At 40.0% G+C, this 21,752-nt stretch overlaps 1 protein-coding gene across 6 annotated transcripts in view; it reads right to left on the minus strand.

Annotated features, from left to right (window-relative positions):
- Window positions 1–21,752, minus strand: part of SCAPER (S-phase cyclin A associated protein in the ER) — a 319,884-nt gene that overhangs the window by 252,582 nt on the left and 45,550 nt on the right. For all 6 annotated transcript variants that reach the window (XM_039912274.1, XM_039912273.1, XM_039912272.1 and 3 more), the window contains 4 exons: window positions 17,749–17,946; window positions 6,233–6,333; window positions 4,675–4,791; window positions 3,320–3,480 (listed from right to left, as the gene is read on the minus strand). In XM_039912274.1, the coding sequence (XP_039768208.1) occupies window positions 3,320–3,480; window positions 4,675–4,791; window positions 6,233–6,333; window positions 17,749–17,946 (577 nt within the window). The remainder of the gene's footprint in view (window positions 1–3,319; window positions 3,481–4,674; window positions 4,792–6,232; window positions 6,334–17,748; window positions 17,947–21,752) is intronic.

Consider the following 21,752-nt stretch of genomic DNA (forward strand, 5'->3'; position numbering starts at 1 on the left):
ACCTGATCACTCCGCATTGAAAATTTTCCACAGAACGAGCCCATGAAAATAAGCATTCAGATGGTGTCATAAACATTAAACCAATCCTCTCAAATGAATCTTATAATTGACAAAAAAAGTAACTTTTATATTTACCCTTAAAAGTGTTGCCTTTTGATGTTTCCTGGGAAAGAAAGGTCAACCAATAAAAGGATATGGATTTTCCAGGTATAAATATCTATTTTGTCCTCATTTCCTATAATGTAACGGTTGTGCTCTTGCAAAACCTCAGAATAAGGGAAATTTATGTGCACACTCACCTGTTCCAATGCTCACGAGCCCAAGGAGGCTCACAGTGTCGGAAGAATGTTTCCCAATCCCCTAACTGGATTCTAGCCCAAGTACATATTGAAAATATGTGTTATTAATTAATTATGGTATTTGTTAAACACTTACTTTGTGCCAGCAACTGTTCTAAGCGCGAGGGTGAATACAAGCAAATCAAGTTGGACACAGCTCCTGTCCCACATGGGGCTCCCAGTCTCAATTCCCATTTTCCAGATGAGGTCACTGAGGCACAGAAAAGTGAAGTGACTTACCCAAGGTTATACAGTCAACAAGTGGGGGAATGGGACTAGAACCCATAACCTTGCGACCCCGAGTCCCATTCTCTGGCCACTATGCCACTCTGCTTTCAGTTATGGAAGAACTGAGTGTAGTGGAAAATATGAGCATTCACCTGTCACTGGCAAATTTCCTCATGACTTTGGATTCTCCTTCTCTTTCTCCTCCTTTCTTTTGTCTAGCTTTAGGTCAATTTCCTCTTTCACAGGAACCTCCACCCCGAGAAATGGGCAGAAATGGGTAGGAGAGGAGAAATTCAAATCTGTAACCCACTACTTTAAAAGATTAAGATACTGGCTAAAGAGGTCTTTGGATTCAATTTTCTATGATTTCAACTATCACTGAATTTCTCTTCTTCCATTTCTACAAGTAATAGGAATGTGGCAAATCAAAGTCTTGTAATATAAATTGAATGGTAAAATTTGTCAGCTTAAAATAAATTAATTATTCTATGAATTAGTCTGGGACACAAAGTGGATCCTAAACCATGATTTACTCTTCTATTTGAATGTTGAATCTCAAGAGTTTGCTGTCTTTTCACTAGTGTTTGGGAAAGTTTTCTACCCACATTCCACACTATTTGGTTTCCAAACTTTCTCATTGCTTCAAATCTCTATGGTCCTTGTGACTACCTACATACATTCTTCATAATTTTAATACTCTGTGTCAAAGGAGTATAATGTTACTACCATAAAATTTGAACATTTGGAAATTTTGTTACTTCTGAAATTCAGTAGCAAAAAAAAAAAATCATTCCTGATCATTTAGCATATTCAATTACAGAGGATCTAGCATTTTGTAATTTCCTGTCAGGGTAGATTAGAAATGTGGAAATGCAATATTGCTTTTTAATGCCTGAGCTGAAGGCAAATTTGACTTAGCTTTGTCTTTGCAAAATATTTAAAATCTCAAGACTCTCATAAAGGTGTTATGCAACAAAGGTAATTGACATGGGGTAAGTTCAGTTTTCCAAGCATCTAGATTATTATAAAGGAGGCAAGTATATTGCCTTACAAAGAGAAAGTAATTACATTGATTCTTAGCCTAAAAATTCCTCTCTATATGTAATTGGTGGAAAATGTACAGCAATTAATTTGTGGCAAAACAAAAGAACTACCAATATTCTGCCAATCCTGTAAATATTTGCCAATTTAGTTTTATTTTCCAAGACATGCTCTCTATTCCATCATCAAAGGAATCAATTCCTGCAGAAGACTTGAAAATATCTGTTTGAACAAGAGTTCCCAAACCAGAAGGGCATGCACCTCTAACAGCTATGAGGCCAAGAGTATTAATATGAATAATCATAACAACAATATTACTTGGGTACTTCCTATGTAGCATGAATTGTACTAAGCAATGGGATTGGACACAGTGCCCATCCCACATGGGGCTCAGTTTTGATCTTCATTTTACAGATGAAGTACTTGAGGCACAGAGAAGTTAAGTGACTACAATAGATATATGGCAGATCAGGATTAGAACCCAGGTCCTCTGACTCCCAGGCCTGTGTTTGTTCCACTAGGCCGTGCTCTTTCCTACTTTGCAGCCAAAAAATGTTACCTAGAAGAGAATAATTGCCTCACTCAAAATCAAGCTAGAATAAAACACTGTCTGCCTCCCCATGGTCAACCAGGGCTGGTACTCTGCACCAAAAACATTAGAATCCAGATTCTAAACTCACTGTGGGCAGAGAACATATCTGCCAATTCTTGTTGCATTGTATTATACTCTCTCAAGCACTTAGCCCAGTGCTCTGCACATAGTAAGCCCTCAATAACATGCTGGTTGTTTGGCCATGGTTTCATCCTCTTGAAAAAAAAAAATATTGTAATTCCTAAACTCATACCCTTTTTCCTTATAAGAACAGTAATTCTGTCTTTCCTCCTATCTGCATGGAGGATTATAGAAGAGCGCATTAAAAAAAAATTAGAGGAAAAATCTATGGCCCACCTGTGTGAAGAGATACAACAAAACAACATTCCCAAGGCAGAGGCAAGATTTCTTTGCCAGCAGTCAGAACAGTGCTCAGTGCTTAGAACAGAGTTTGGCACATAGTAAGCACTTAAAAAATACCGTCATTATTATTTCCCATTAAAAACGGCTTTTCAGGACACAAAGCTCTGAACTGAAGTCTGCTCCATGATCACTTCTTCAGCGCTGGTCTAGAACTCTGATCTCTGAGGACATATCTAAGTCTCTTGTGGAGTTATTTTAGAAAATTATCTCAGGCCCACTAAACTTATAGGATCACTTTTACCTTTATGAGCTAGACAATTACAACACTTGTTATTTATCCATGCTCACTAACCTTCCCGAAAACATGTAGAAAACAGATGTATGGAGGAGTTCCAAAGCAGAATATTCATCTATAATCTTAAAATAGTAACTACCACCTAAAATTTTTATGGTTTGAATCCAGAGACTTGAGACTTTTTTCTTTGCTGGTAAAAAGAAATCATTCTATTTAGAGTTTCAAATGACAAGTTGGAGATTGGCAAGAATTCTTTAGGCTTTTAAATAGGCCTGAGAATAAGTTACATTTTGATTTTTTGGCTTCTCCATTATTTTACTTAAGTTAAAGCTTTCATTTTATTACAGTAATAAACATGCCAGTGTCAACGTGAAAAGACGGAGACATGATTCGGACGTAAATAGCTTCATTTGTTCAGGCAGAAAAATAAGAGCGCTCACTGTTTATTTCAAAGTCACTTGCCATTTTTCCGGGAGGTCTTCTGTACCGTTATAGGTGCACAGTTCTGCGTAGATGGCAGGTTGGGAACAGTGACGGCAACTGAATGATTCGCTTTGACTTTGTCGGCCCAACTCACACCTGTGGGGGCCAGACGGGTGGCAGTGATCGCTCCAGAAGGACCCCTAAAGGCAAATGAATACATTTAAAAATTCGAAAAATGGGGGGTCTAGTTTGAAAACATAAAGACCAATCAAGAGCTAGAAGGTACAATTTAAAAAGCCAAGTGTGACCATCATAATACTCACGGGTCAACTTTTTTGATTCATTTTGTCAAATGTGAATTCAGTAGCTGCTTCACTTCACTTCTTTCCTGCTCAAAGTCTGATCTTTGACAGTCCATAAGCCATCTATCTATTAATAATGTTGGTATTTGTTAAGCGCTTACTATGTGCAGAGCACTGTTCTAAGCACTGGGGAAGATACAGGGTAATCGGGTTGTCCCACATGAGTCTCACAGTCTTCATCCCCATTTTACAAATGAGGTAACTGGGGTACAGAGAAGTTAAGTGACTTGCCCACCGTCACACAGATGACAAGTGACAGAGCTGGGATTCGATCTATTCCGTTGTAGTACACAGAATGCAGGAGAGGATTCAAAAACCAAGAGACAATCACTTCTCCCACCACAGAGCAAAGACACAGCAACATCAAGACGCATTCAGTCCATTCTAGGCAGCAAGAAAGTAGGCTGAACTTTCAAAAACCAATCTGTTCATTCAAAAGAAAAACTGCAGCTATTTATGAAATAATAAAGTGATCTTTAAAATTCTTTCATCTGCAAATACCAAGACTTCAGTTATTTCCAGAATAGTAAATGAGTCCTGGACATAAAAATGGAAACTATGCATTATTTACTATTTCTGTCCTCTAGAGCATAATCATTAGCCCGGTCCATATTTATTAAGCATTTACTGTGAATACCGTATCAATGTTTTGATATATATAGCTGGAGTGCATAAATGAAAATTCTTGAGGTGCTAGCATGCATTGGTTTTTGGCGGTTCTAAATAATTTTATTTTATCTCTGCTCTGAATGACGAAACACTCCTTCTCGTCTCAGCTAGTTAACTTGATATAAGTTGGTATAGACCCCTGCACTCCCAAGAATGACAGCATCAGAATCAATGCAATACAAGCTAAATGGAGATAACTGGTAGGTTCTTTTTTCTGATGCATGTTGATTTGACTTTTTTGTGGGTCCCATCACCACCACAATAAAAATATGATGTAAAACAGAACAAGAATCATGGGAAAAAAGTCCTAACAGTTTAATCCATCAATCAATAAAGTAGTGATTGATGGGCTTTTGGTCTCACCCAAAATTTAAGCTCCTTCGAGCGCTGGAAGTTACGTTGATCCTATCTGAAGATGGACTTGGAATTACATGCCGCCCGGGGGACATTTTCTTCACTTCCCATGCCAATGAAGTAGGCCTGCAGATTCAAAACACGCTGAATTCAGAATGCATAGTAAGATGGCAGCTTTTTTCACATAAAAATAAGACTCCCTGCCAAAGGTTAGAGTGCATCACCAGATTTCAGTTCTCCCTCAGTGGCTTTTAGCGGGCAGCCTTCGGGAAACCACCAGTGATGGAAAGGGGAGGAGAGAGGAGTTTAACATGTCCTCCCTCCCTGCCAGAGCCATAGCTAAAGCCCAGCAGTGATCTAGCCCAGCCCAGCAGAAGCAGCACTGGCAGCCCCATTGTCCCAGGGATGGTTCCGAACCCTGGAGTCCTGGGAGGGGAGCGCCTTCCCCCGCAACCCTATCTCTGAGGTCCAGTTTTGACCTGCTGGAGAGAAAGGAGGAGAGGCAGCTTACCTTTCCAACTGCTGTAATGTTGAGACAGTTGGTGACTGCTCTACTAGGGTCAGTTCTAATTTCTCACCAGTAAATGAGAAAAGTGATCCTTGAAACAATGTAATGCAGCGCTTAACATTACTATCCTTGATTTTCATTTTTTAATTCATATTGTTGTATCTATCATGATAATCTTTCCTCGTGGGCCCATCACCAGTCTGCCCATCTTTTAGACAGTGAGCCCCACTATGGGCTGGAGTTGGTGCCTTAATTACTTATTATCCTCGTATCTTTCCCTAGTGCTGAGTGCATGGCTTTGTCAGAAGTAAATTAACAAACGAAATGATTTGAATTGATAACAATTTGGTATCTGTTCAGTGCTTACTGTGTGCCAAGCACCGTACTGAGCGCCGAGGTGGATTCGAGGCATTCCGGTCAGACTCAGTCACTCAGAGTCTCTATAGGAGGAAGAATAGGAACTGAATCCTCATTCTACAGATGAGGAAACTGGAGCCCAGAGAAATAAAGACTGTTAACCTGCTGTGAGCAAGGACAGTCTCTCTTTATTGCTGAATTGTACTTTTCAAGTGCTTAGTACAGTGCTCTGCACACAATAAGCACTCAATAAATACGATTGAATGAATCAATAAGGTGATTTGCCCAGGGTCACAGGAGGCAAGTGACAGAGACAGGATTAGAACCCAGGTCCTCTGAATCCCAGGTCTGTGCTCTTTTCACTAGGCACCACGTTGCTATTAATACTATAAATTAGAATAATTTGCAATTGGAAGGCATGGTCTCTGGATATGTCACTCAAATAACGAACCCACGTTGTTGAGAGCTGGAATCCTGAGTGGTGTGGAATATTCCCTCTTGCCTAGTATGGCTCTATCCATTTTAGAAATGCCACCGAGGATGGAAACTAAGGGAACGGATTTCTGGGCCCGCTTCGGCCTCCTGGCTGCAAAAGTGCCCTCTCGGAGGGCTTGGTTGGGGTGACCGAGCCACTCTGAGCCCCCAATCTGGCCTCAGCAGAAAGTGAGCAATTGTAAATTCTGAGGCCTTGGATACCATTACCTGCTTTGAGCATCTGCCTTCTCTAGTTTCTCCTGAAGCTGTATCCAGTCAATTAGTGCTTTGAAATCTCTTACATAGTTATCCAGCATCATTAGCACCTCCTAATTAAAAAAAAAACATGCATTAAAAAGATGAAATTGTGAGATGACAATTCGAACACTGAGTAGGACATCCTAATGACTGATTTTTCCTTGATGTTTAAAAATCTAGGCCCAGCTAGTTTTTCCTATCTCAACAATCAAAGGAATACTGAAAGGCTCAATGAGGCCCAAGAGGCAACAGGAGTCCTGGGATTCATTCAAGTGTATTTACTGAGCGCTTACTATGTGCACAGCACTGTACTAAATACTTGGAATATACAATTCGGCAGCAGATAAAGACAATCCCTGTCCAATGATGGGCTCACAGTCTAAACGCTTCTGTATTTATACCAAGGTTGTCCCATGTGGGGCTCACAGTCTTGACCCCCATTTTACAGATGAGGTAACTGAGGCACCGAGAAGTTAAGTGACTTGCCCAAAGTCACCCAGCTGACAGGTGGCGGAACTGGAATTAGAACCCATGACCCCTGACTCCTAAGCCCGTACTCTTTCCACTGAGCCACGCTACTTCTCTTAAATGTCTCATAGCTTCGTAATCATATCTCTGGCATCACTAAGTATTCAGTACTCATTATGCTAATTTTTGCGGTGATATTGCTGCAGACTGTAAAACCATTATCAATTTTAAAATGTACAACTAAATGAAAAATAACAGTTTAAAAGGTAGCCTATACTATGCTCTTAAGCAGGCGCCAAGAAACCAAGGAGAATGAACATGGCTTTGGTTTATGGAATGAAATTAGTCTACGTCAGTGTGATGGAGTGAAATGGTCACAAATGATTTTGCTACATCAATTATTTAGCAAACCTTAGTTTGCCTAATTGGAAAAGCAAGAAAAAGCAAAGGGAATGGGAATTCGCTAACTGGATCTAAACGGCATCTCTAGTGTCTGAGTTTCCAAGATATAAACAATTTTGAAAGGCTGAGTTTTAGAGAGAATCCATTTCCAATCAGTTAAGATGAACAAAACATTTAGGTTTCATTCCACCCTATTACAATTACCATTTTTTGCCCTTCTAATTTTCTCCTTTGGACATCAGAAATGACACGAGCCTCATGGTTTTTACTGCAAGCTGGCATGGGTTAGGCTCTGGGACACATCGGTATGTACGTGTTGGTGCAAATGAGAGTTCTGGGGAAGGCAATGAGTGCGGAATAAGCAAGCGACATCTGACATGCCTCTCAGAGAGGAGCAGTGGGGCTTTCATTGCGGAGCTGTATGTGTAGGACTGTGGGTACCCATCGAATGGAAAACACAACTGAGCAACATAAAGTTCTTCCAAGTTTGACCACTTTTAAAGATCTCACACTCTATATGCAGTTATTAGAAGCTTGTTTTCCAGAACGTTCAGGAAAACACAAGAGGAAAATACCACGTTAAGAGAAAAATTACTATCCGCCACTGCAGCAGGACAGGCAAATTGTAACTAAATTCCCAGTAATCCTCAGCAAATGTGGAGGTGTGAGAGTCTCCATTTAGAGTGTTCTAAACTTATGGTCCCCGGCCACTGTGAAATATAGACACAGGGACAGTAATGAAATACACCTAAATACTTATAAATGAAATTCAGTGACACCTTGATTTTAGGCACAAAAAATACTTCTCTATACCCAACACCCCAAGAGAGAAGCATTGTTTATTTCTTTCCAAAGGTAACTCTTGATGCCAAATCACTGGTAATGAAAGTCTACCAGAGTCAGGAAGAGAACAAATTAAGATATTTTTGCTGTCTGCCTGGTCTAAAATCCACAAACACCATGTCAACTCTTTACTTCACCTTACTTCAATCATCCACACGTAAAGCCTTAGAAGCAAGATTTAATTCAGAAAAACCTAAGAAGTCTACAAATTATTTCACCTGCCCAGAATACAAGCTGCTCTATTTCTGGGGCTAGTTGGCACACAAAAGTGCGTTTGATGGCTTCGACAATCTATTTGAAGGAATGTTCGGCTCAAACATTATCAGAAATGATCAGGGCAGTACCATGCAGCCGTAATCTGAGTCATGTTTTCCGAACAAGGGAATACAAACAAGACAAGCAGCTGGAGTGGCCCCATATTCACTGATGCGCATCTTTCTCCCTAAAGCTATGAAGGCCATTTTGTCGAGCAGGAAGAAGCAGAACAAAAGTGGCTCTGAAAGCGCCGTTCCAGGCATCCAGATAACTACATATAGATGTACAGCTAAAGTTACCAATTAGTTTACCAATTGGCTGCAACGGATTCGATTGGTTTGTAATTAATTCTAGCGACTGGCGCACGCTGCAAGACGGTTGGCGCCATCCTTTTGTCCTACCGACACACAATACGAGTGCGTGGGACCCTAGGGCCTTGGACATCAATACGGCTCGCTAGTTCAACTACAGTGGTGAGGGCAGCCGCTGTGACCTATGGTGCCGAAGTGGTGGAAACTTGTACGCTGTGTGAGACCCCTGACCAAAACCTCGATTTAAGGCGGCAGAGAGTTCATCGGGTCGAATTGAAATCGCATTATTTTTGAAGGTAAAGAAGGGTCCCATCCCCTTTGTGAAGAAAGGGTGAGGAAACGGCCGAACAACAACAAGAGAGTAAACGGTTTAAAATGAAAGCGGGGAGTATTATGGAAAAAAAATTCCAGGTGGCATTTTCCTCCCGGAGCCCCATCTAAGGACCAGCACAAGCTGTAACTTGTTCCACCCACTGAACTGATTACTGTATTCCTTTTTTGTTTTTTAATGGTGCTCGTTCAGCGTTTACTATGCTTCAAGCACTGTTCTAAGCGCTGGAGTAGATACAAGGTTATCAGCTTGTCCCATGTGGGGCTCACAGTCTTCACCCCCATTTTACAGATGAGGAAACTGAGGCACAGAGAAGTTAAGTGGCTTGCCCAAGATCACACAGCAGACAAGTGGTGAAAGTGGGATTAGAACCCACGGCCGCTGACTCCGAAGCCCGGGCCCTTGCCACTAAGTCACACTGCTTCTCTTACTCCACTTCATCTGTATGACATGCATGTGGCTTTTTGACGGCAAGGTCTGTATTGTCTAAAAGAGTACGCACTCTAAGCATTCAAAAAATAGCTATGCCTGGTTATGACTGACGACGGCGACGCACTTTCAACCTCACTTTCTACCCTCTACAGGAGATAAACCCACAGCATTTTGAATTTCTGCTACAAACAATAAAATCTACGGTTCAGATTTTAAATGAAATTTTCCTATACTCTACATGAGATGAGAACCTGAGGATTTTAGGTGTTAAAGAAAGGCATATTTGTATATTGCTCAATATTCTGGTGCTCCATCTTAATTGGCCATTTCCTGTTAGCAGATCAAAATATTTTACTGCAGTGGCTAAAGGCTTTTCATATTCTAGTTTGTTCCAACATCTTATACAAGTTGGCCTGCTCAGAGAGGTTATACTGCCAACTAAAAGCCCTACATTTCCTGTCAATTTAGATTCTCCACACATAAGTTAAAAGACAAATTGCAGCAAGTGTGGAGATTGAGGATGGACCTTAATTTGCGTTAACACTAAAAACCAACATGTTCACGTCAAAGTGGCACATGACACATCCTTCTTTTAGGGTCATTATTAGGCTCACTTGGCAGTTTGGGGTTTTTTTATGGTACTTGTTACGTGTTTATTATGTGCCTGTCACTGTACTAAGCGCTGGGTTAGAGACAAGCTAATCAGGCTGAATTCCATCCATGATCCACATGGGGCTCACTGTCTTAATCCCCATTTTACAGATGAGGTACCTGAGGCACAGAGAAGTTAAGTGATTGCCCAAGCTCCCACAGCACACAAGTCTAAGAGCTGACATTAGAACCCAAGTCCTTCTGACTCCCCAGGCTCATGCTCTATCCACTAGGCCATACTGCTCAAAAAGGGCCAAAGAACCTATCTTGGTTTTTCTCTCCAGATTAGACAATCTCATTATTGCACAATTCACTCCTCACTTTTAAGCCCTCACTCTGTGGAGGCACTGTGGCCTGAAGGAATAAGCACAGAGTTGGATAACCGAGTTCTAGTCCCGGATCCAACAGTGTCTGCCACATGACTTTGGGGACACCGCTTAATTTTGCTGTACCTCACTTTCCTCACTTGCAAAATGAGAATAAAATGCTTGTCCTCCCCTGTCTTAGTCTATATGTTCCACCACTTGTCTGCTGTGTGACCTTGGGCAAGTTACTTCATTTCTCTGTGCCTCGGTTACTTCATCTGTAAAATGGGGATTAAGAGTGTGAGCCCCACGTGGGACACCCTAATAACCTTGTCTGATGTTGGTCTGACTAAAATAGGCCAATATGAACGGCCTCTGAATTTCACGGTGAGGACTAAATTCGAGTTTGAACAATACTTAGGTATTTCCAGTGAAAATGACAAGAACCTCAGTTGATTCGCTCTTTACCTCCTTTGAGACACCTTTTAAAGGATATCTACTTGCACAAACCGCTTGTAAAATGAACCAAAAAAAAGACAAAACAAATTTCACCGCCTCTCTCTGGGTGGATACCACTGAAATGCCTCAGTTGTCTGAGCTTCAGGAGAGGCTCCTAGCTACATCCTGTCTAGTATGCACACACCGTCTTTCACACTTTTATTTAGTCAATTGTATTTTATGGACCACTTACTGGGTGCAGAACACTGTACTAAGCATTTGGGAGAGTACAATAGAGTTGATAGATATGCTCCCTGACCACACCAATTTTAACCACAAAATAATATAAAATGAGTTGGATGAAATAAGTGCTGATAGAAAGGATTAGAGACATATCTTAAAAATATGTCCACTATGCTTTCTAAAACAATTTTATTCATCTAAAAAAGTCTGAAAAAACTTCACAGCATTCCAGGCATCCTAAGAAAGTGAGAAGTAGCATGGCCTACTGGATAGAGCATGGGCCTGGGAGTCAGGCGGACCTGGGTTCTAAACCTGGATCCGCCACTTGTCTGCTGTGTGACCTTGGGCAAGTCACTTAAATTCCCTGAGCCTTGGTTACCTCATCTGCAAAATGAGGATTACCACTGTGATCCCCATGTGGGACATGGACTGTGTCCAGCTTGTATCTATCCCAGTGCTTAGAACAGTGCCTGGCACACAATTAGCACTTAAATCTAATTTTTAAAAACCCACTATTTTTACAATGGGATAATTCATAGTCATTAGTAAATATAGGAATATTCACATTATGCATTCTTGAATTCACATATTTAAGGAATATCAATGTAATGAATTATAGTTACACTAGCTATAAAGTAAAATTAAAGGTAAATATTGTAAAATAACCATATTTATTTAGTCTTTTCTATGTGCCAAGGACTGGACTAGGTGGTGGGATAATCTGGTCAGAGTTCATTCATTCCATGAATCGCATTTATTGAGCGCTTACTGTGTGCACAGCGCTGTACTAAGCACTTGGGAGAGTACAATATAACAATAAACACACACATTCCCTGCCTACAGCGAGCTCCTGTCCCACATAGGGCTCAAGGGCTCACGGTCTAAATAGACAGGAGAACTGGTATTTCATCTTTATGCTATAGATGAGGAAATTGGGGGACAGAGAAGTAAAGTGATTTGCCCAAGATCTTACAGCAAGGAAGTGACAGAGCTGGGATTAGAACACAGGTTTTCTGACTCTCAAGTCCCTGCTCCTTCCACTATGGCCATGCTTCTTCTCGATGTATCCTATTAAGTTCAAAATTGCTTTCTCCATCCTGCTTACAAGGTGTATAATAAAATGGAGAACTGACAAGAAATTCTGACTTTATTCAAATAAGCTATTCCAAAATTAATTCACCAGAGCCCAGGCTAACCAACGCAAGACAAGACAAACAAAAAGCTCTATGTCCTGAAAACCAGAGGACCGTCTAATAAAAACGGATCTGAGGGAAGTTGAAACCAAAGACAACAATTCGAATAGGATTTTGGAGATTTGGGGACGTATGTAAAATATTTTTAATGTGCAGCTATTTAAGTACATTAACTTCAGAGAGAGCCAGGACTAGGTCTTTGTTGATTTACTCTGCAGTGCCTACCAAAATGTCAGACACACCCAAGGGATCAATAAATATTATTAATACATATAATAATTAGTTCAAGAGATTAAGTGGCAAACAGCTGATAGCACAATGAATCAAGGAAAGGTGTCACAGAAGAGTAAAACTGAACTATTCCTTTTTCCTTATTTGCAACACAAAACATTTGTTTTTGTTTTTTTACTGGGCCTGTTAATCTAAAGTAATGAACCATGAAATATGATTCTAGATTCTACTATGTATACCAAAGATATTGGTTATTTCGAGTCTTCCAACTTTGTTGTACTGACTTTCGCAAGTGCCTGAGACAGCGGTCTGCAATCGACTGATTCAGTGATTGAAATTTCCAAGCCTGAGGAGTCTGTATTGAAAGTAAGATCAATCTATCTGTAGCAAATGGAAAAAAACTCACAGAATTAAAACATCAAAAATTTGAAGGATGGTGAAGGGAGTAGCTGATTGCTTTCAATTTTGGCAAAACACAAATACTCCAAGTTCATTTAAAGAGCTACAAGATTCTTCTTCAAAACTGGTCCACAGGCTGGAGGCAGAGTAGCCTTCTACCAGCTGCTTCAGAATAACAGAACTAAGGGGCAGCTATTGAAGCTTCAAAGTGTGGAAGTTCAAAACGAAAGGAAACACTTCATCCAGGAGCAGGTGGTGAGCATGTGGATTTTATTACTATATGAACTTGTGGAGGCAGCCATCCTTCACGAAAGGTGGGGTCAGAACAAGGAGGAGGTATAGAGCGGATTACTGCAGAGAAATCACTAGGATAAGGTGACAAGGAGGGCAACTGTCAATGTTCTGGGAATTCTCTGTTGCTACCGTGCACAACTGCCATTCTTTGTATGGATCGCTGGTTTGATCCAGAATGGAATTTCTTATCAATCCATGGTATTTATTAAGCATTTACTGTGTGCAGATCACTGTACTACACACTTGGCAGAGTGCCATATAACAGAGTTGGTACACATCCTCCCCGCCCACCAGGAGCTTACAGTCTAGAGGGGGGAGACAGACACTCGACATCAAATGTCAAACTCACTTCACTCGTATGCTAAATTTTCTTCAACTGTGAGGGATGTGTTCCTGACAAATCTCAAATGAAGCAAATCTCCCGTTACAGTACCAGCGCCATGGACATGGGGACAACTGCCTTTTCTGATACTGCATCATGTTCTATCAAAGCACACATTGTTGGAAAAATGTTGGAAAAATGTTCCTTAATCCCCGAAAGGCGTATATCCAGAGTGTGTAGGAAAAACATATGTGACTGAAGAACTGGATATACTCTGAATTATTATCCAGGTTATATATTTTTAGCTTCTTCTAAAACCAAATCCTGAAATTTAACTTCCAGCCCATTGAATTTACAAGCAAATTCTTGTGTTATTTTTAGCTTTTGAAAATGACCATATAGTAAATAAGGGATTAAAGTAAAGAAATCCTCAAACCAGAAAGCAATAAGCAATTCTCAATTTCAAATGAAAGTACCATGCATTTACCCTCCAGCAAAATAAGACGGCATGTCAGTCAATCATATTTGAGCTCTCACTGTGCACAGAACCTGTACTAAGCGCTTGGGAGGTTACAATATAACAGACACATTCCCTGCCCACAGCAACCTTACAGTCTAAAGGGGGAGACAGACATCAATATAAATAAGTTACAGCTATGTCTTGGAGCTTAAAGGAAAAAAAGGAGAGGTCGGGAGAGTCTAGGGAACATGTCTGTCAATTTTGTTGTACTGGGCTCTCCCCGGTGCTTAGTCCAGTGCTCTGTACACAGTAAGCACTCAGAAATATATCATTGATTATTTGACGAGAGAGGGATGGAAGAGAGGGTCTCCCTGAGAGAATAAACTAATCTCTCTCTCTACAAATTAAGCAGGATGGCTAAGCAAAAGTGTCTGTAAACCTTAACAATAGCTTAGAATTGAAGAAGATCATACTCCAATTCTTCCATAAGGAGTTACAACCCAATGACTAGTGAAAAAGAATGCTACCAAAGGAACTGCCATTTGACAGAAGACTGTTCATCAATCAATCAATGATATTCAGTGAGCACTTACGATATGCAGAGAATATGTAGATTATTAAACACTTGGGGAAGAGTTCAATAGAGAAGGTGTGACTGCTGCTCTCCAGGAGATTACAAACTAGCGGGACTCTTCGATGGGTCTCCAGAACTGGTCTAGACAGGCTAGTGTCTTTACAAGGAGAGTCCCATTTCATCTATGTGTCTAAAAATCAACCCCTTACCTACCCTTTCCTTTCTTTTTTGTATTAAATTCAATTCGTATTATTGTTTGGTATTTACCCCCCGGCACTTATATACATATCCATAAAATATTTATTTGTACCATCTGTCTCCTCCTCTTGACTGTAAGCTTGTTGTGGGCAGGGAATGCGTCTACCAAGCCTGCTGTATTGTACTCTCCCAAGCACTTAATATAGAGCTCTGTACAGAGTGAGTCCTCAATAAATACCATTGATTGATTACCACAGATTCTAATTTCAACAATGAATCAATGGTTTTGATTGAAGACCTGCTGAGTGCAGAACTCTGTACTAAGAGCTTGAGAGGGTCACCAGAAGTAGATACTCCAATTATTTATTAAGAATGGCAGCAAGAAAGAGAACAGCAGCAAGATCTAGTAGATGCTACTGTGATAGGAAGAAACCGCTTAATTACTGAATTTTCCAATAAACATATTTACATAAGAGCAGAGGATGAACATAATTACATAAACAAGAGGAGTGCTTCCTGACATCTCTCTAAAATATGAGAACATTACTGTAGCTTCTCTTCAAAGCCTTCAATATGGCCAACATGGGGTGTGACGTGGATATTTGTTTTTCCTCAAGGAGAAAGTGGTGGTTATCTTGATGCCCCTCTGTTTGGCATACACTTGAGAGATTTTGTGCATTTTAGTGATTAGTGGTTAGTGATTTGTTTTGTTTTTAAAATGTCAGTTAAATGCTTTGCCTGTCACTGTACTAACCGCTGGGTTAGAGACAAGTTAATCAGGTTGAACACCGTCCATGTCCCATATGAGGCTCACTGTCTTAATCCCCATTTTACAGAGGAGGGAACTGAGGCAGAGAAGAATGGAGTCACAAAGGAAACAAGTGGGAGAGCCAGTATTAGAACTCAGGTCCTTCTGACTACCAGGTCCATGCTCTGCCCACTAGACCCTGTTGCTTCTGTTGGTGCTAATAGTATTTGTTCAGTACTGAGCACCTCCCCCAGCCTTTCTGCAGTAAACCAAGTAAGACTGCCACTCCTGCTGAACAAAAATATTCCTCCTCAAATTTCAAAGAGCCTTTATTCTAAAGACTCAATGGACACTTTCAACTAGTACAGATGTTCACCCATTTTCTTTTTGAAAATGAAAAGTTTTACAGGTATAAGATGGGGGAACCAGGGAGGTCAAGATATTATATCCATTTTTATAGATGCAGAATTTAAAGTACAGAAAGTTTAAATGATTGGTCACAGTTACTCTCTTCTTGGCACTTAGTAGGTTGTACTACCCAAGGAGAAATATACCAATCACGGTAAACAGGTGAGGCCTATTTGATTGAGGCAAACAAGTTATGGGATTTTTTATCTAGTCACTTCCCCCTGTGGGATGGGTGGGATAGTTAAATATGGGTGCTCAGGGTATCGTCTAATGACATTGCTACTGCTTTGACCAAGCCATCCTCTATCCCTGGGAGCCAGTTTGCCCAGGACTTTCCACCCTGCACTGAACGTGCATTCTGTGATTTTCTGGAAGAACTGAAGGCCAAATTCTCTCGTCCAGTGCCAATGGGGCAAATTAAAAACTTCCATGCAGCTGATGAGACTTGTGGTAAATGAACAAGTCTGGTAATACCTGTTGAGATTTGAGGCTGGAAAAAAAAATGTTGCTGCTCATACACAATGGTAGTTCAGCATCACTCCCTAATCAATCAATGGTATTTGTCGAGTGCTTACTCAGTAAAACAGAATTGGAGACATGTTTCCTGCCTACAAAGAGCTAATTCAAAATGGGGCAATTTCCCACTTTTAACCAGTACCATTTAAACTTTCTATGGTTTCATAGAAAAGGAGTGGAAGGCCCAGAAAGGAAATTCAAACTATGTTTCGGCTACTGAAGCAGTACAGGCATTATACCATACATCCTCTGAGGTGCTATCGGAGACTCAGAAAATAGTTGCTAAACATTGAGATATCAATCAATCCATCCACCATGTGGTAAATGACACAAATAAACTTTTTCTCCTTCCAATACTTTTTTAAAAAAAATATTGGATTATCCTCTAAATCATATGACTTTTCTCAAACATAGAAAAACTCCCTAGGACAAAAAAAGCTGAACAGCATAAGTCTCTAACAACCCAAAACCCTTCTAAAAAGCTTTTTGCTCCTGTACATTTTGAAAGCTGCTTTTAATGAATCATATTTGCACGCTAATCCCAAAGCTAATTTGGCTGTTCCTGATTTAGGCAGAAAATAGATTCACATGATAAGATGTAAATTCTATTTAGCCCCTTCATATGTTACAATGATTGGATAATGGTTTCCAGAGTTTTCTGAGTCTCTAGTCACGCTGAATGTGAAGACAGAATTTTTATCTAGTATTTCCATAAACACTGACTGTTCTGCCTTTTTTTCAGTACGATTGTTTTCCTCCTTATTAAGTAATAACATGTATAATTCATATTTATTAAAAGGGTATCTCTCTCAACTGAATAGCTGGAGAGACGCCGTATTTTCAGTCTCCGTTCTGCATTTATTACGAACATAAAGTTACCTCAAATTGGAAAACACCTTTCAGTGGCATTCCAACCAGGCATTGTTTAGACACAGACATCAGTCACATTTTTTCCCCATCGGAAAGTGAATTAAAAGAGGGATAACTCTCTCAGCAGAGAGGGTGCAGTGTCCAATTAGGACATGAAACAGAAACCAAAGAATGGGAGAACAGGCAGAATCTCACTAGTGCCACCTGCAGCAGTTAACGTGAACACAGACGACAGATGGAAAGAGAGTCAGTCATTTAGGGGTTGTAACTTTCACTGCAATGGATAAGTTGAAACAACTTTAAAAGGCGCTTTTCATTTGCAAAACGTCCTACTGCCAAAGAGGAATGTACTGACTGCACAAGAGAGATTCGCAAATGAAGTCAATGAAGCCAAGACATGATTTCTCATAAAGTCATACAGGTCAATACGCTTTTTATTGTTTTTTGGTTGGGTTTTTTGTTGTTGTTGGTTGGTGGGGGCGGGGGCAGGAAAAGCTAATTTCCCTAATTACCTAATTGGGGCATGTTCTAAATCGAACACAGCAAGTATCAGAGACTCGGACATTTTTAAATTGAGTACTGGACCAGCCTTACCTTACACTCCACCACACTCTGATCTGACTCACAAGTGACATAGATTTCGTCAACAGCCCGGCGAAGATTGTCAAAAAGGAATGCCCAGTATCGAGCTCTTAGATCAATTTTCCGAGGATGCCTGATTTTAGTGGGACTTTTATCAAAGTGTTTCTCTCCAGCTGAAGATGATGTTATTTTACTGTCTATGGCTGCGCTCTGCGGAAAGAAAACATGAAAAAATATACAAGTAATAATGTGCCCAGGGGTTTGACTTTTTTGTGCAAAATATATTTTTTCAAATATAAACACTTTCAAACAAAACATCGTTCATCTAGGTTTATACCATACCACCCTGTCTGAGTTCATCAAAGCAAAGACGCTCAACCTTAAACAAAAGGGGCAGATTTGCAATTCTGAGATTTGGTTTTCGACTTTTCTTATTTAATAGAGCAGTTTAAATGGGGCGAAATAATCTTACAGCAGAACTAAAATAACTAAAATAGCACTACATTGACTCATTATTAATATGGATTCATACAGTTTAGCTTCCTGAAATAGAAATGCTGCTCCACCAGGACATATTCACTTGCATATATAGACTAGGTGCATTTAGCCATATATCCAGTCCTTTACAATCTGAGGTTCTACATAAAAAGGATGGGAACACAAATTACTGTAGGACTGTAATCTAAGTGAGAAATAGAAGACTGACTTGGCAGAATTCAGTATTGACATAAAATTGGCAGTACAAAATCTCTGCCTTTAATTCTGGTTGTCATTTTATTTACAGGTGATTCAATAAAAGGCAACCACATTTTCATAAAAAAGAGAAACTTTCAATTATTCAGAATATACACATAAAATAGACTTGCCATGATAAAGTGTGATCTAGATTACTGAGTTTGTGTGGTAATTGTGCTGTCAGTCAATGGTATTTGTGTGCAGAGCACTCTACTAAACCCTTGGCAGAATACAATAGACACAGTCCCTCCCCACAAAAAAATCCACCATCAAATGTACAAGACAAAGTTTGACTGGAAATTTTTTTAAGGTGAAAAGTCAGAAGTTTCAAATACATTTGTAAGTGCATTTAATGTATATCCTTATTTACAATAAAAATATGAGTTTACAGAATTCTGACAAAACCAAATTCCATTTCACAATCTCATTCAAGTTTTTTGCATTAAAAAACCTACTGAAAGAAATTTACCAGAAATAGAAATTTATAAACATGAAAAGGGAATTAAATTATATATATTTGTTCTTAGTGATTTAATATAAAATAGTTTTCTATGTTTCTGGCCCACAGTGCATGAAAAACACATCTTCAGGACATGTGGGCAAAACTTTAAATTCTGAAAATACAAACTTTGCAAATGCTTTAAGCGCTACATCACAGCATCAGTCCCAGAATCAAGTGGATATGCATTTCACTTCCACAAAGGATGATCAGAATTCAAAACTCTAATGTGAAAGTACACCCTAGATGAACAACTTAGCTACGCAACACTCTGATACTCAGTGAATGAGACAAATTGACAAGCTTCAATTAGGGCCAGATGTGACAGTTGGATTTTTGGTCAGGGAGCAAGAGTCCCAGCACAGAGTAACGTCTGCAAACAAACCTTATACACCTTACTTTTATTTTCCAACTCCAGACTACGGGTCCTCATCCATTACAAACACTTTCTATTCACAAGGGTATCTTTGGTAGCTGTGATAATTCTGCTACTGTTCAGGCTCAAATTTAGAGAAAAATAGGAATCATCGCTACTGGAAAAAAAGCCAAAATAAAATCTCCAGTTAAAGGGCCAAAAATTTGTCAGTGGAACCAAGAGTTCGATGACCTAATTAAGCAATCAGCAAAATATGGCAAAGTGAAGAAAAACTGCTTCAATTTTATCAATCGAGATATGACCAGAGAGCCATAGAAAGCAAAGTGCTCTGAATATTGACTAATTTTTTTTATGATATTTGTTAAGCGCTTATTATGTACCAGGCATGGCACTAAGCGCTGGGGTAGATACAAGCTAATCAGGTTGGACCAAGTCCACATCCCACATGGGGATCACAGACTTCTCACCCATTTTACAGAACCCTACTAACAGAAAGTAAAGATGACTTGAAGGGCTTATTATTAAAAGTTACGGAACAGAGCAAAAAGATGGGCCTATATTTCAACATCAAGAAAACAAAGATCATAACAACTGGAAGTTTTAACACATTTGTAGTGTATGGAAGGAAGATTGAAGATCTTCTCTCCTGGGATCAATAATCAGTAGTAAAGGAAATAGTAGCCAAGAAATACGCTGAAGATTAATGTTAGGAAGACTAGCTATGAAGAGCCTGGAAAAAGTCATGAAATATGCTGATGTAACGATTGTCACAAAAATACAAACTGTCAACTGAATGGTATATTTCCAGTGACAGAATATGTACCTGAAAGCTGGACAGTGAAAAAACAGGCTAGAAAGAACATCGTTTCTTGTGAAATGAGGTGTTGGAGAAGGCTTTTGAGAATACCATGGACTGCCCAAAAGACAAACAAATGAATTTTAGAGCAAATTAAACCAAAATGGTCTTTGGAAGGCCAAATGACTCGACTTAGATTAGCATATTTTGGACATGTAATCAGAAGGACCAATTCTCTGAAGAAGACACTAATGCTAGGAAAAGTTCAGGGAAAACGTGGAAGAGGCAGACCAGCAGCTAGATGGATAGAGACCATAACAACGATAACGGAAGGACCATTAGAAAGGTTGCGGATTATGGCAGAGGATAGGATGTTCTGGAGAAAGTATACCCATGGAGTCGCTGTGAATTGGAAACCACTCGACGGCACTTAATAATAATCACAACTATTTGAGTGTGATGTCTTGGTCCTGCTTAGTCACTATGAACCCCACCGCTGACAAAAATCTGGAGGAAAGGTAAGTCTGTCTACCACAAGTCTGTGGTGTGCGGTCTATTAAACAACGGTGTCTTCAGCCTGTTTACTTTTATAGGTTGAAGAGCAGAGCCACCTAATGGAAAGAGCACAGGTCTGGAAGTCAGAGGACCTGGCGTCTAATTCCAGCTCTGCCACTCGTCTATTGTTTAATAATAATAATTATGGTATTTTGACCGTGGGCAAGTCACCTTACCTCTCTGTGCCTCTATTTCCCCATCTGTAAGGTAGATATCAAGTCTGTGAGCCCCATGTGGGACTAGGAGTGTCTAACCTGATTATCCTGCATCTACCCCAATGCTTAGTATAGTCCCTAGCACATAGTACGCACCTAACAAGTACCAGAAAAAAACAAAAACAACCTGGTACCCTAGACTGTATGCTTGTTATGGGCAGGGAACGTATCGGCTTAGTACAGCACTCTGCACTCATTATTATTATTATTATTATTTGCTGTCGAGTCGTTTCCGCTTCATAGCGACACCACCAATATAGTAAGAAGTGCTAAACCAAGGTGGAAAAGCACCCAACTGGTTCAACTGCAGATCTTTTTACACCCTGATATCGGATTCCATTGTGGCAGCTAGGGTGCAAGGGATGACTTGCTTTGCAAGATCACCTGCCTGCAGGCCAGAAGACTCAAATTAGCAGAGAACATAATAGGGCACTTGTGAAGAAGTAGAATTATTAGCATTGATTGAGCACCCACTTTGGTGCAGTGCATTGCACTAGACACTTGGAAAGTAGGGAATAATGAAGTGGCATGCTATAAATACAAAAATATTTACAGCACTGTCAAAATAAATAAAGTGGACGTATATGCGGAGTTTTAAGGAGGGTGTAAAGTGCTAGAGATGACTTGCTCCTATGTTCTCTCAGACTCCTCCATCACCATCACCAAGACCTGGAACCTATTTTATCTATTCGTTTGTGTTTTGATGCTGCATCATTCCTTTTGTGTCTGAATCCAATCCCTTTACCCCACTTAAAACTTTTAGATGGTGAGCCCCAGGAGAGAGAGGGACTATGTCTAATTTCCACCTGTGCCCTTTCTCACAGTGCTCAGTACCGTGCT

The sequence above is a fragment of the Ornithorhynchus anatinus genome, chromosome 5, assembly GCF_004115215.2.
Source record: "Ornithorhynchus anatinus isolate Pmale09 chromosome 5, mOrnAna1.pri.v4, whole genome shotgun sequence".
In the NCBI taxonomy this organism is placed as follows: Eukaryota; Metazoa; Chordata; class Mammalia; order Monotremata; family Ornithorhynchidae; genus Ornithorhynchus; species Ornithorhynchus anatinus.